Source organism: Acomys russatus, chromosome 22, assembly GCF_903995435.1.
Source record: "Acomys russatus chromosome 22, mAcoRus1.1, whole genome shotgun sequence".
In the NCBI taxonomy this organism is placed as follows: Eukaryota; Metazoa; Chordata; class Mammalia; order Rodentia; family Muridae; genus Acomys; species Acomys russatus.
The window spans coordinates 57,536,612-57,550,492 of record NC_067158.1 but is presented as its reverse complement, the minus strand read 5'-3'; the positions used below and the strand labels follow the sequence as shown (position 1 = coordinate 57,550,492).

Sequence of the window (13,881 nt, the reverse complement as noted above, 5' to 3'; positions counted from 1 at the left end):
GAGGGGGGAAGGAATCTTAATTTGAAGTTTGAAGAGAAATAATGAAATATTTAGTAATTGCTTTTATTGGTGACAAAAAGAAGCAAACAAACAAACAAAACTCTGCTCACTAAGGAATTTTGTCCTACCTGCCATTGACGATCTCTTTGACATTAAGAAGACAACTTCTTTTCTTCAGTTGAAACAGAGGTACATGTAGTTTGTGGAATTTCCTAAGAAACAATTGTAGTGATGTTTAATAAAGTATACATTAAAGTAAAACCCCGATGTAAGTGCTGGGTAAGCATGACTGTGCACTCTGCTCTCCCATTGCTGTTGGTTCTCGTTGGCTTTTCTGCATGCTGTATTGTGGATTTAGGTTACTGAACTGGAATAAGGATCGTGTTTTTCAACATTTATGATAATTAACATTTGCTTTGCTCTTTTTGTGTGCTTAGAACTGCCTTGAGACTTTTTAAATATGTCCCTGGTGCCCTGAGCAAGCTTATGAGGTAGCTACTAATTTTGAGAAACCAGCCACACAGATAAATTTGACTTATTTTCAAAATTACTAATCAGTTATTTATTTATTTATTTATTTTGATGCTGTATGTCACAAAAAAATCACAAAAGCAACTTAAGGCATAAAGTTTTGTTTTTGTTTGTTTGTTTGTTTTTGACTTATGGTTTGAGGCTACCATGAATCCATCATGGAGGATGATGGGGAGTCTTTGAGGACATAGTGTGAGATTTCTGCTCGTATTATGCCCATAGGCAGGAAACAGAAGGAGAGAGATGAATGTTGGTGCTCATGTCACTTCCTCCGTTTGTTCAGATTACTGTACCCCATCCCACAGAGTGCTGAGGCACTAAATATGCCTGTGTGTTTCCATCTCAGTCTCTTCATCTAGAATTCCCCTCCCTCACACATGGGCCCAGATGTTTGTCTCTTAGTTGATTCTAAACCCATTCAAATTAACAATGAATATTAACCATCACAGTCAGTTAGTAAGTAACAGCTTAAGCTTCGGGGTCTAAAGTTCTTTGTATATAAAGGTGAACATATGGTTTATTATAAAGCAAAAAACATAAAACAGATTCTATTAATACTAATGTTTATATAATAGCAGAGAACTGGACCTTTGTAGGCACACTAAGATATATGTTGACTGTATCATCCCAACAGATTTAGGCCAAATAACCACTTAACCAAATCTTTCAGATATATGCATCATTGAGAGTTTGTTTTACATGTAGATAAATTACCTTAAAGCTACAGAAGTGAAGATGAAATGGAATGAACATGTGCAAGTGGAATAGAGAGTGGTCAGTTTCCTCTCTGTCTGGAGAAATTTGGACCCTGTTCTTAACTAACTGGTTATTGTACACGTGTGAGCAACAGGTACTGCATTCCTAAATGGTAGGGAAAGGTACAACTTTAAATGGCGAGTTTATGAAACTATCTCCCACTGTGCCAGCCATTATTTATACTCTGAGAGATAAAGAAATAGCAAAAGTGTGCTTGAGGTTGAACAAGTACAATAAAAATTAGGCTATTTCAGGATGGTCAGTATAAGAATCCAAAATGAGGAAATGGATAAGCTTTGTGTCGCAGGTGCCTCGTGACATCCCATCCTTTTTACCCATTCTCATTTCCAAATGGCATTTCTACTTGAGTATTACCTGTGTTTTTGACTAAAATGAAGTCTAGTGAGAGGACACTAAAGCTTTGTTTTTAAGCCAGGACCCATGGGTAGATTACAGCTTTCTCTCCCATTCTGTCCAAACCCTCCTTCTTTTCACTGTGTGATTATTCATGTACAAACAGTTATGAGAAATCAAGATGACAAAGAGATAGACATTAACTAAATGAGGAAAGCCATGATTACAATGCACCAGTGTGGCTCAGCTTGGCCCAAATATCAGCCCTGGTTCCAGCCCACACTGAAAAATAAGTAATCTCTCTCATGACTGAGGTAGCGTCAGTAATCAGTACATATGCTGTGGGGGCTCAAAGGTATTAGAGCATATCCTCTCTTTAATAAGTCAGTATTGGTGTAATCAATGATAACATGGTTCTCTCTTCCCTTGTCTTTATAGTTCTGTTAGCCAAGGTAGGTAATTTTGTTGGTAAAGGTTAAGTACATAAAAAGAATATAATTTTGTTGACATTTCTATAAAGATTAATCATAAAAGAACATTATCAAAATTCACTTTGTAAAAAAGTTTTAGTATAAAGAGATCTCAAGAATTAAAAAATTCAAAGTCTTGAACTCTATATTTATCTTAGGCTAATAGCCTTTTGTAAAAACAAAGTAAAACAAAAGGTGAAAAAAAACCTTAAATGTGAGATAGACCATTGTTGATTTTTCTTTCCCTTACTGAAAGTAAGACAAACAAACAAAATCTATGGGAAATTAACTAATGTCACGGACTGTTTCTTTCTCTGCTATCCTCTAGCTCTACTGCAAGTTATTTACAAGGATCAAATGTTTTTCAAGTTTCTCATGCATATGATAAAAAACACATTCATGGATATGTAAAAACGTCATGTTTTGGCGAAAGCAAATTGCTCATGGTAAAAGGAGTTTAAGAACTTAGCTGCTCACATCCTGTGCAAGGCGCTGTAGGTATCCACAGATAACTTGACAGGCAGTAATTTCCTGGGAATCGTCAGTAGTAGAGAGTACATTTTCTATAAACAAAACAGATTTTGATTTCATTTGGGTTGATACCATTAAGTTATAATTTTCACTAGCTTATTAGTTTTTAGAAACTTTATTATTGATAACTTCCTCGTGCGGAGCAGAAAGGACACTTTCCTATGTAGAGAGCAGAGCACTGCTCATAAAACTTGAGTCTAGAAACCAACTGTGATGCTGTGTGGGTCATCTACTTTCCAAACTCTGTTTACCTGGTATTTAAAGTGCAGTTTTGACCATTCACAGTTTTAAATGAGAAAAGGAGACAGTGCCCAGCATACTGCATATGATCAATTAATACTGTTACTGTGGATCACTATTACAGAAGCTTTTTATGACCCCTTCAAAACTTTGAGTTAAGTTTTTCTTTTAAGCAGGATCATTGGTTAAATTGATTCTGAGGAAAATTGTACTTTCGTTCCTTGATTTGACAGGGTAGTCCTTTTATGAATGTAAAAGTACAGATACTCTTATTTTTTCCAGAACACAGGCCACAGTGCATCCCCAGTCTTCCACTCCAGCTCCACCTGAGATGTTCTTCCCATCGGGGTATGTGGGGCAGCTTTTTCAGCCAGCATCCAACTCAGATTATTACTCACAATCTCCCCCAGTTGACAGTTTTGATGAAGAGCCTCCTTTGCTGGAAGGTAAGTTAAGGCAAAGTTCTTAATGAGAGAACTACAGCCATAATCAGCACTTAGCCTATTCTGCCAGAATTCTGCATGCGATGCTTTGTATACAGTTAATGCACAGTTAGGAAGAGTCTGCCAGACCAAGACACATAAACATAAACCGTTGTAACTTGGTTGAATTTGGGGGAGAAATTTCCAAGCATGTTTGTTCTGTTGCTGTGAAATTGTTGCTATTATTCAATATTTCTTCACTGTTAGATTGTGACTCTGGCCATGCATAAACAGGAAAAAGATGTTATGGAGAGGGGTTTACATCAGAGTAACTACATGTCTCAGCCACCTAACGATGAGCTTCATAACAGGCAGATCTCTGTGAGTTCGAGGCCAGCCTGGTCTACAGAGCGAGTCCAGGACAGCCAAGGCTACACAGAGAGACCCTGTCTGGAAAACAAACAACAACAACAACAACAACAAAACCCAAAATAACAGGATTATTTTATTCATTGCTGTTTTCCTGGGAGCCAAGGGGATAGTTTCCCAATTTAATATTTCTTTGTGGCTCACATGGAAGCAAGGCAATCCTTTCTCTCTTCTCTCTTCTCTCTTCTCTCTCTCTCTCTCTCTCTCTCTCTCTCTCTCTCTCTCTCTCTCTCTCTCTCTCTCTCTCGTGAACGTGGCAAGGCTAGGTGCAGGAGATTACAGTTCCAGTTCATAACGATGTTCTTAGGCAGGAAACACAGGACTCCTGGAGGGAAGGTCCAGATAGATTCCTGTTCTTTCTTTCCTTCCATTTCTGTTCACACACAGGCATGCTGTGTCTGCATTAAGAGTTCTTGGTGGAAGTAACAACTGTAAGGAAGTACTTGAAACTCTACTGCAGTTACTTTACAGAGCTAAGCAGAGATAGCAGAAATGTCCGTTCTATTAATTAAATTGCCTTTTTCTTATTTTAAGATAAATTTAGAAAATAATACAGTAATAATTTTCTAGAAGATGCATTTGAAGAAACTATTTTTGTTTATTTACAATATAGTTTTCCTTTTTTTTTATTTACATACAAGTTTAAAGGGTTGCTAACAGGTCCCCATTACACTGAAATTAACTAAGAATTATTAGAAAATACAGCAAAAGGTAAAAGAATCAATGTTTGAAGGCACCTGCACAAAGCAGAAACAGATAAAGACAATGATTTGGTTTGTCCGTATTCAAACAAAGACAATGGAAGTCACCATTCATGAGTTTACTGGTCTCAGTTCATGATGGTTCTAATGTTGCCAGGCCTACCCTCCTCTTGACTTCTTAGCAACACTTGCTGGTCAGTAAAGGAAGTTCTCAATCAATGTCATCATTCAAGATTTCAATTTCCCACATGATGACCAAGCTGCATATATGCTACATATGTGTACAAATATCAAAAGATAGTGCCTCTGTTTGAATGTATCTTTACCTAAGATCGCAATGGAAATATCACTTAGCCAATATATACAATTTCCTCACTCATTTTAACTCACTAGAGCATATATAGTTGATGCTCAGTACATGGCTTCCAGATCATCAGACAAGAAAATTCACATGGGATGATTTTGCATGTGCATACTGTGTATACAAAGGCGTGTCATAATATGTGTCCATTTACCTAAAACAAAAACAAAAACAAAAAACCCTTTCCTTGCTTTATCATCAATGATGACCTGTCATTACATTTTGGTAGTACTGACAAGTGCACTTGGATCTCAGGTCTTGATTTTTAACATATTCTCCAATAAAATGAACTAGATCTATTTAAATAAATGGATGATTCTAGGCATTTAGTGTGAAATATAAAGGTGACCCAAGAGCATCTTGTACTGCCAAAAATAAGGTAAGAACTAAGAAGTATTTAGTTTGGGCCTGAAGAAGTTGATCAGTAGTTAAGAACACTGGGTGCTCTTCCAGATGACCTGTGTTCAATTCCCTGCACTTATATGATGACTCACAACTATTTATAACTCCAGTTCCAGGGGATACAACAGGCAGAATCATGGTGTATGTACACGCTTGTAGGCAAAACATTGATACACACAAAATAAAAATAAATTGAAATATTTTTAAAAAGAAGTATTTTATTTGAAGAATTAATAGATAAATCCACAAGTATGTGTTGTGTCAAAGAAAAAAATTGAAAAAGTACCCAGTAGTCAAAGCTGAAAGCACTTAGGAAGCATCACACTAGCTCTACATCTACTTATGAAAACAGTCATTGACGGAAAATATTGAAAATCTTGCAACTATTTCAAATATGACACAATTTTTATCATTATTACCTAAGTAGCATAGCTTTACAACTGTTTGGATAACATTTACTGTTTTGAGGCCTTTTGGCTAAAAGCAGCATACAACATTTATATTGAATTAAACATTATGGGCAATATTGTAGTTGTAAACATAAAATATTATGGGTATAGATTATATGCAACTGCCATGAAATTTTACGTAAAGAACTTTTTTTTATTAATTTATTCATATTACATCTCAATTGTTAGCCCTTCCCCTGTTTCCTCCCATTCTTCTCTCCCTCCCATTTCTCTCCTTCTCCCCTCCCCTATGTCTGTGACTGAAGGAGACCTCCTCCCCCTATATATGCTCTTAGAATATCAAGTCTCTTCTTGGTAACTCGCTATCCTTCCTCTGAGTGCCACCAGGTCTCCCCATCCAGGGGACATGGTCAGAAAAGGGGCACCAGAGTTCATGTGAGAGACAGATCTCACTCTCCACTCAACGGTGGAGAATATTATGTTCGTCGGCTAGGTCTTGGTAGGGGTTCGAAGCTTACTGCCTATATTCTCCTTGGCTGGTGCCTTAGTTTGAGGAGGACCTCAGGACCCAGATCTGCCTGTCATAAAGTTCTTCTTGTAGGTTTCCAGGACCCTGTGGGTCCTACTATTTCCCCATTCTTCCATGCTACTCTCGCCTAAAGTCTCAATCGGATGTCCTCTCCTCTGACCCACTTTCTTGGTAAGTAAAGATTTTCATGGTACGTATCCCTTGGACTAGTGTTTTGATATAAGTGAGTATATACCGTTTGTCTCTTTTTGCTTCTGGGCGAACTCACTCATTATGATAATTTCTAGATGAATCCATTTGTCCACAGGAATTCCTCGTTTTTAATAGCTGAGTAGTATTCCATCGTGTAAATATACCACAGTTTCTTAGTCCATTCTTCTACTGAGGGACACTTAGGCTGTTTCCATGTTCTGGCTATTATGTATAAAGCAGCTATGAACATGGTTGAACATATGTCCCTGTTATGTGGTAGGGCATTTTCTGGGTATATTCCAAGGAGTGGGATAGCTGGGTCTTGAGGAAGCCCTATTACCATTTTTCTGAGAAAGCGCCAGATAGCTTTCCAAAGTGGTTGTACTAGTTTGCATTCCCACCAGCAATGAAGGAGTGTTCCTCTCTCTTCACATCCTTGCCAACATGTGGTGTCATTTGAGTTTTTGATCTTAGCCATTCTGATGGGTGTAAGATGGAATCTCAGTGTCGTTTTGATTTGCATTTCTCTGATGACTAACGAGGACTAGCATTTCTTTTAAGTGTTTCTTGGCCATTTGATATTCCTCTGTTAAGAATTCTCTGTTAAGTTCCAAGCCCCATTTTGCAATTGGGTTGTTTGGTTTTGTGGTATTTAATTTCTTGAGTTCTTTATATATTTTGGATATTAAACCTTTGTCAGATGAAGGGTTGGTGAAGATCTTTTCCCATTCTGTAGGCTGTCGCTTTGTTCTCTTGACAGTGTCTCCTGCCTTACAGAAGCTTCTCAGCCTCATGAGGCCCCATTTATTAATTGTTGACATTAAGGCCTAGGCTGTTGGTGTACTGTTCAGGAAGTTGTTTCCTGTGCCTATGTGTCCCAGGCTCTTCCCCACTTTTTCCTCTAACTGAATTAATGTCTCTGGTTTTAGGTTGAGGTCTTTAATCCACTTGGACTTGAGTTTTGTGCATGGTGACAAATAAGGGTCTAATTGCATTTTTCTACATGTAGACATCCAGTTAGACCAGCACCATTTGTTGAAGATGCTACCCTTTTTCCATTGAATAGATTTGGCTTCTTTGCCAAAAATCAAGTGAGCAAATGTGTGTGGATTCATCTCTGGGTCTTCAATTCTATTCCATTGATCCACCAGTCTATTGCTTTGCCAGTACCATGCTGTTTTAATTACTGTTGCTATGTAATACAGCTTGAGATCAGGTATGGAGATTCCTCCAGAGGATCTTTTGTTGTATAGGATTGTTTTTGCTATTTTGGGTTTTTTATTTCTCCATATGAATTTGAGAATTGATTTTTCAATATCTTCAAAATATTTTTTAGGTATTTTGATAGGGATTGCGTTGAATCTGTAAATTGCTTTTGGTAGGATGGCCATTTTTACTATGTTGATTCTCCCGATCCACGAACAAGGTAAATCCCTCCATCTTCTCATGTCATCTTCAATCTCTTTCTTCAGAGGTTTGAAGTTTTTTTTTGAATAAGTCCTTCACTTGCTTGGTCAGAGTTACACCTAGATATTTTATATTGTTTGTGGCTATCGTGAAGGGAGTAGTTTTCCTAATTTCTTCCTCTGCCTGTTTGTCATTTGTATACAGGAAAGCTACTGACTTTTTTGAGTTTATTTTGTATCCTGCCAATTTGCTGAAGGTGTTTATCAGCTGTAGGAGTTCTCTGGTGGAATTTTTCAGGTCCAATATTGTTTTCTTATAGGTCTTTGGGGACACATGGAATTTTAATATTTATATTTTAAAATTAAGAATGATATTTCTTGGGGACTTTTTAAAGAATTGCAGTTTTGCCTAGAACCAGTTCCTCTAGATCAACATAGCGTTTATATCAATTTCCTTTAAAATTCTCAGATTTTAAAATAATATTTTTGTCTTACATTTTCATAAATTAAAAATATAACATAAAAATTTATTATAGGATAATTGTAATTATGGGATAATTAGGGTATCAAATACTAATTATAGGATAATTACACTGTCAAGCTAGAAAAGTTACTGGTATTTGTTGTTTTCTACTTGTAGCAAGGCTTGATATTTGAAATGATATGAAAGGTCAGTGCCATGATTTTTGTCATATAAAGATCTTAATTCACGTTCATATCATACACTTTACTACCACTAGATGACAGCAAAACAATGCACTTCACATTCAAGTTTTATAGGGGTTATGTCTTGTTTAATATAATAAGGTGTTATGTTGAGACATCTTTGATGAATATTTTGTAATAAATTTGAAAGCAAAATATTATAGACATATATATTCAGTCAAAAACATAAAATGTTTTTCTCATAAAAATATTTAGCACATCCTCTATCCACAGTTTTATGACTCAGTATTGAAATGTGTTCAGGCCTTAATTATGCTATTAAATAAATTGTAGAAATCAGTAATAATATTTCATGAAGCATTTCCCCAAGTTTTTTTCACAAATAACTACTCATTTTTTGAAGAAAAAATTATTTTGTACCAAAGGTACTTGTGATGTAAACTAAAAATGAATTTGAAAGTTATATAAGTCTGCATGAAATTAATTTAAACTGTGATATTTCTTAATTTTTATGACCTTTTGCTATTTAAAAATTACATTAAATTCTTAACCCATTTTAAGCTTGGTGAGCCATCCATCTCCTTCAGTGTGCATGGTCATAAGACACAACACACTTAAAGTAAAGGGAAAACATGGAAACAGGCATTTACACAACTTAATCATTCTCTTTCTTTCTTTCTTTTTATCATAGTTTACTCAGATTACATTCCGACTGTTATCCCCTTGCTCACTCTTTTTAAAAATTACTTCTTTTTATTTTTTGAGGTTATAATATAATTACATAATTTCCACCTTTCCTCCCTCCAATTTCTCACATGTACCCCTCTTTGCTGCTCTCTTTAAGATTTATGGCCTACTTTTTCATTAATTGCTATTGTGTGTGTGTGTGTGTGTGTATTGTGTGTGTGTGTGTGTGTGTGTGTGTGTGTGTGTGTGTGTGTGTGTGTGTGTGAGAGAGAGTGTGTGTGTGTGAGTGTGTGTGTGTGTGTGTGTGTGTGTGTGTGTGTGTGTGTGTGTGAGTGTGTGTGTGTGTGAGTGTGTGTGTGTGTGTGTGTGTGTGTGTGTGTGTGTGTTCCTAACTACAACCTGCTCAGTCTGTATACTATTACTTGTATTATGCTTTCAGGTGCTCACTGTTTCCTAATTGCTGGGAGCAGTTGCACACTGGATTGGCAAAAGCAAACATGTGAGCTTCCTGGAGGCAGCTCGCTTGGCTTTACCCAGCTGACGAATGGCTGCACCCCTGCTTTAGGCAGAACCCCAAGGAGTTTGCTTCAAGGCTGCTTATTGTTGCTGTACTGCCTTTCCATGCTCGTCTCGTGTACCTGACATGGAATAGAGAATCTCACTGTTTGCTGCTCTATAGCTGCTACTCTCTCTGTTGGGCAGATTTCCTGTAGACTCTCATGAAGATGATTTTATAACTCCTCATGATAATTCCTGAATCTATTCAAGTCATCCCTACCCTTCTGCAAATTAGCTAAAGCCCCATGAAGCACTTAGTTTATAACAGGAAGGAAAACAGGATTGAAACAAATTAATAATCAAGGAAATACATTCATTCTAGGTTTAGCCCAAGGATAAGACTCAGGTTACAGGACCATAAGAAAGACCACATGAATACAGAAACAAAGAATAAATGGTTAGTGACACAAGACAAGACAGACACCCATGTCTTAGAAATCCCTTGACTAAAAAGTATCCTTTGAACACATAATGTACATATGAAATAAGAACAAGGTAAAACTTGCGCTTTGAAGGCATAATGAGCATATAGCTAAAACCACTGCCTTAAACTTATAATGAGCAAAAGTTTCTAGTGGATATAATTCTGTAACTCCCTTTTTATGTAGCAATTATCCATTTTTGAATGAGGGGATTATTTCGTACATAGAGAACCTTTGTCCTAGATGGTAAGAAAACAGAACAAAACAAAATAAAAAACCAAACGCAAGACAGAAATAAATACTTGTTGATGTTGCCTGCTTCATTCAAAAACTTGTCCATCTGTCTGTCTGTCTATATATGGCTTTCTGAACAATCTGTGGGAGCTCCCTATGTTTGTGTGAAGGTATGGTTTGCCTTCCTCCTCTTCCCTTCCCTCCCCTCTCTTACCCTTTCCTTCCCCTCCATTGCCTCCTTTCTCTCTCTCTCTCTCTCTCTCTCTCTCTCTCTCTCTCTCTCTCTCTCTCTCTCTCTCTCTCTCTCTCTCTCTCTCTCCTCACCATGACCAGTGGCTCCAAATAGCAAGGCTAGTAGTCTAAAAGATTAAGAATTAAAGTGCAATAGACAGAGCCAACAGCCTGATAGTTACAAGTTAAGAAAGTTCAGAATTTCATGCTGTTACCAGTGACCCCAAATTGCAAGGCTACCAGCCTGAAAACTTGAGAGTATGTAGCGAGATGCCAAAGAGCCACCAGCTCCTTTTGGCCCCCATCACTGATGCTCCTGTCCCCCCCTCAGCCGCTCCTAGAACCCATGATGTAAAACCTGTTTTGTTGTTGTTGTTGTTTCTTTTTTTTAACGCCTGATGTTTATTTTCATCTCTTTATCTTTTTTTCCTAACTCATTGCTGGGGCACAAATCTGGGCTCTCTCACATGTGAAACCACTGCTCTAACTCTAACCTGTGGCCGCAGTAGGTTTAAGTAATACCTTCTGCCATGCTTAGGATGACAAATTTTCACCTGGGGACTGTATATGCAAAAGTTTACCTCTCTATTGTAGCATACCCGTGTGTCCTATTGAGCCTCTGACAGTTTCTAAATTGTTAAAAGAAGGGCTTTCTATGACATGAGGATCATTGGAAACCAATCTTGTGCAAAATGTCAACTTTGAAAAATATTTAAGTTGTACTTGATACCATTAAAAAAATAGGCAGATAGGGACATGGCTCAGCGGGAGATAGTTGCCTAGCATCTAGTATCTCTAAATGAATAAAAAGCTGAACTGTTCTCATTATCTGACCAGAGATATTTGTGTGTACTTGCAAGTGTAGTTGGATTTAGGAATAGTAGCCTTTCCCATAGGAAAGATAGAATAAATTAGGAATATAATTGACTGATAGATAAATGATAGATAGATGTTTCTTAGATAAATATAGATAGATAGATAGTTAAATAGATCATATAGTTGAATTTAGGAAGACAGCCTTTCTTGTAGGAACAATGGAATAAGTAGATAGATACATAAATACATATAGATGGTAAGTAGCTAGATGGCAGATGATAGATTAGATGAATACATTAGTGATCGATGACATAGATATAGCTGATAGATAGATATGATAGACAGATAATATATGGATAGATAGTTGACAGACGGACACACAGATGCATAGATAGATAGGTAGGTGAATAGATGACAGAAAGATACATAACAAACAGATATACAGGAGATAGATGGGTGAATAGATAGATAGAGATATATAGGTGATTGACAGACAGACAGACAGATAGGTAATACATTAGATTAGCTGCACATGGACCTAACTTCTCAATGGTTTACAGGAGTGATATTGCCAATGTGGAAATGTATGTTTTCTATAACTCATTTTTAGACTTTGAAAGTTACTTAACCTCTCAAAATCCCAGAGATATAATGAATCGACCGATGAATGAGACCAATATTTGTAGATCTTGAGAGGCCAGTAAGCCCTGAGCAGTCAATCAGAGCTTGCTGTAGTGGAATGATTTTATTCTGATACTCTCACTTATAAAAGGAAAAGATTAATTTGTCTTTTGTATTTAATCTCTGAGTATATTGATTCAATCTCGTGGTGCATTGACTTATGTACGCCCGCATGCACATCTTGGCTACTGCTCTCTGCAGGAAGTGCACTACTCTTCCTTCCTTGTGGAAGTTTATAAATTCAGAGCAAGATTATTGTTCCTACTAGGCACAATGAAGGAAAATTCTAGACCTACGCTGAATGTCATTGCATGAGTGATATGGCATGATTCCTGTAGTGAAAATGTGAGTGGAGGAAAATATCCAACAGGGCAATTGAGACAATTTTAGTCTGTTAGCTACAATGATATGTTTTACTATATGTCAATTCCTACTGCATGAACCGGTTAACAATTTCCTTTTCCTTAACAGAGATTTTTTTCTCTAAAATATTTATTTGAGTATATTGTTTACTCATTGTAGATTACCTCAAACCTTACATTGTGATAAAATAGAGCAATAATTTTAAGATCTAATACAAAAGAATAAATATACTAACCTTGAATGAATATATTTTTGTTTCCTATATGTACCTTAGACTATTTATTTTCTTTTTGCAGAACTTGGAATTAATTTTGATCACATATGGCAGAAAACCTTGACCGTGCTAAACCCAATGAAGCCAGCAGATGGCAGCATCATGAACGAAACAGACCTTGCTGGGCCCATCCTTTTTTGTGTGGCTCTGGGAGCCACATTGCTTATGGTAGCTTCCAACAGCTAAACTGACATTTCTTGGCTTGTCTTTGCCAGGGCTAGCTTTGAAGCAATTAATTAAAAAAAAAAAAAAAAAAAGAGAGGGAGAAGAAATTTTCTTTCTAATCATCCTGAGGAGCTGAGTTTGGATCCCATCACATTAAACTCAGCGTATGCACAGCATGACAATAACTGCAGTCCTGGGACTGATGGTGCTCACGAGTGAGCAGTGCAGCCCGTCCGTGAGCACCCGGCCCAGCAGGACAGACAGACAGACAGATAGATAATAGATCAGATTAGCTGCACATGAACCTAACTTCTCGATGCTTTACAGGAGTGAGATTGCCAATGTGGAAATGTATGTTTGTTTTCTATAACTCACTATACATATGAGCATGAACACACACATGTGAGTGACACCACCACCCCCACACACACATGCAAAAGCAGTTTCCTCTAATGCAGTTATAAATTTCAAATGTGGTTAAAAAAGTATGTGTGACTACATACATGCTTTTTGCAATGTTAAATTTATAATGCTAGCCAGCCAAGATACTGAATAAAATCTAGCTTCTGAGTGGCCAATGGTCATAATCTTTTCACTCAATATAACAGTACAGTGATAAAAGGCTCCTTCCTTGTAATATATAAAATGTGAATACACTGTTAAACAGAGTTCCCACTTACTTCTTAGAGCTTCCTTCTCCTCCTTTTCATAATAATGTGATAGTCTTGATTAAACTACTATGCAAGGGTGTGCCAATTAATCAAATAGTCAGAAACAATCATTTTAGTATATGAGCTCATCTTTCTCTTGCAAGTCATTTGTAATATAACAGCTGTTTGTTTTTCTGTGAAGTACATTATGATCTCTTAAAAGACAATATTAATTTCATCATCAAGATCACTCTTGGATCATGATGCTGGTAGGAGTTATTTAAATATCTTTTCTTGTCCTTTAAATACAAACCATTACAAATGAAGAAATCTCAACAAGAGGTGACACAAACCAATCCTCCCTCTAACGCTGAATAACTAAGGTGACACAAACCAATCC

At 36.9% G+C, this 13,881-nt stretch overlaps 1 protein-coding gene across 3 annotated transcripts in view; it reads left to right on the top strand.

Annotated features, from left to right (window-relative positions):
* Yipf7 (Yip1 domain family member 7) overlaps positions 1-13,881 on the top strand; it is a 35,613-nt gene that overhangs the window by 16,423 nt on the left and 5,309 nt on the right. For all 3 annotated transcript variants that reach the window (XM_051165067.1, XM_051165069.1, XM_051165068.1), the window contains exons 3-4: positions 3,165-3,328; positions 12,689-12,834. In XM_051165067.1, coding sequence (XP_051021024.1) covers positions 3,165-3,328; positions 12,689-12,834 — 310 coding nt within the window. The remainder of the gene's footprint in view (positions 1-3,164; positions 3,329-12,688; positions 12,835-13,881) is intronic.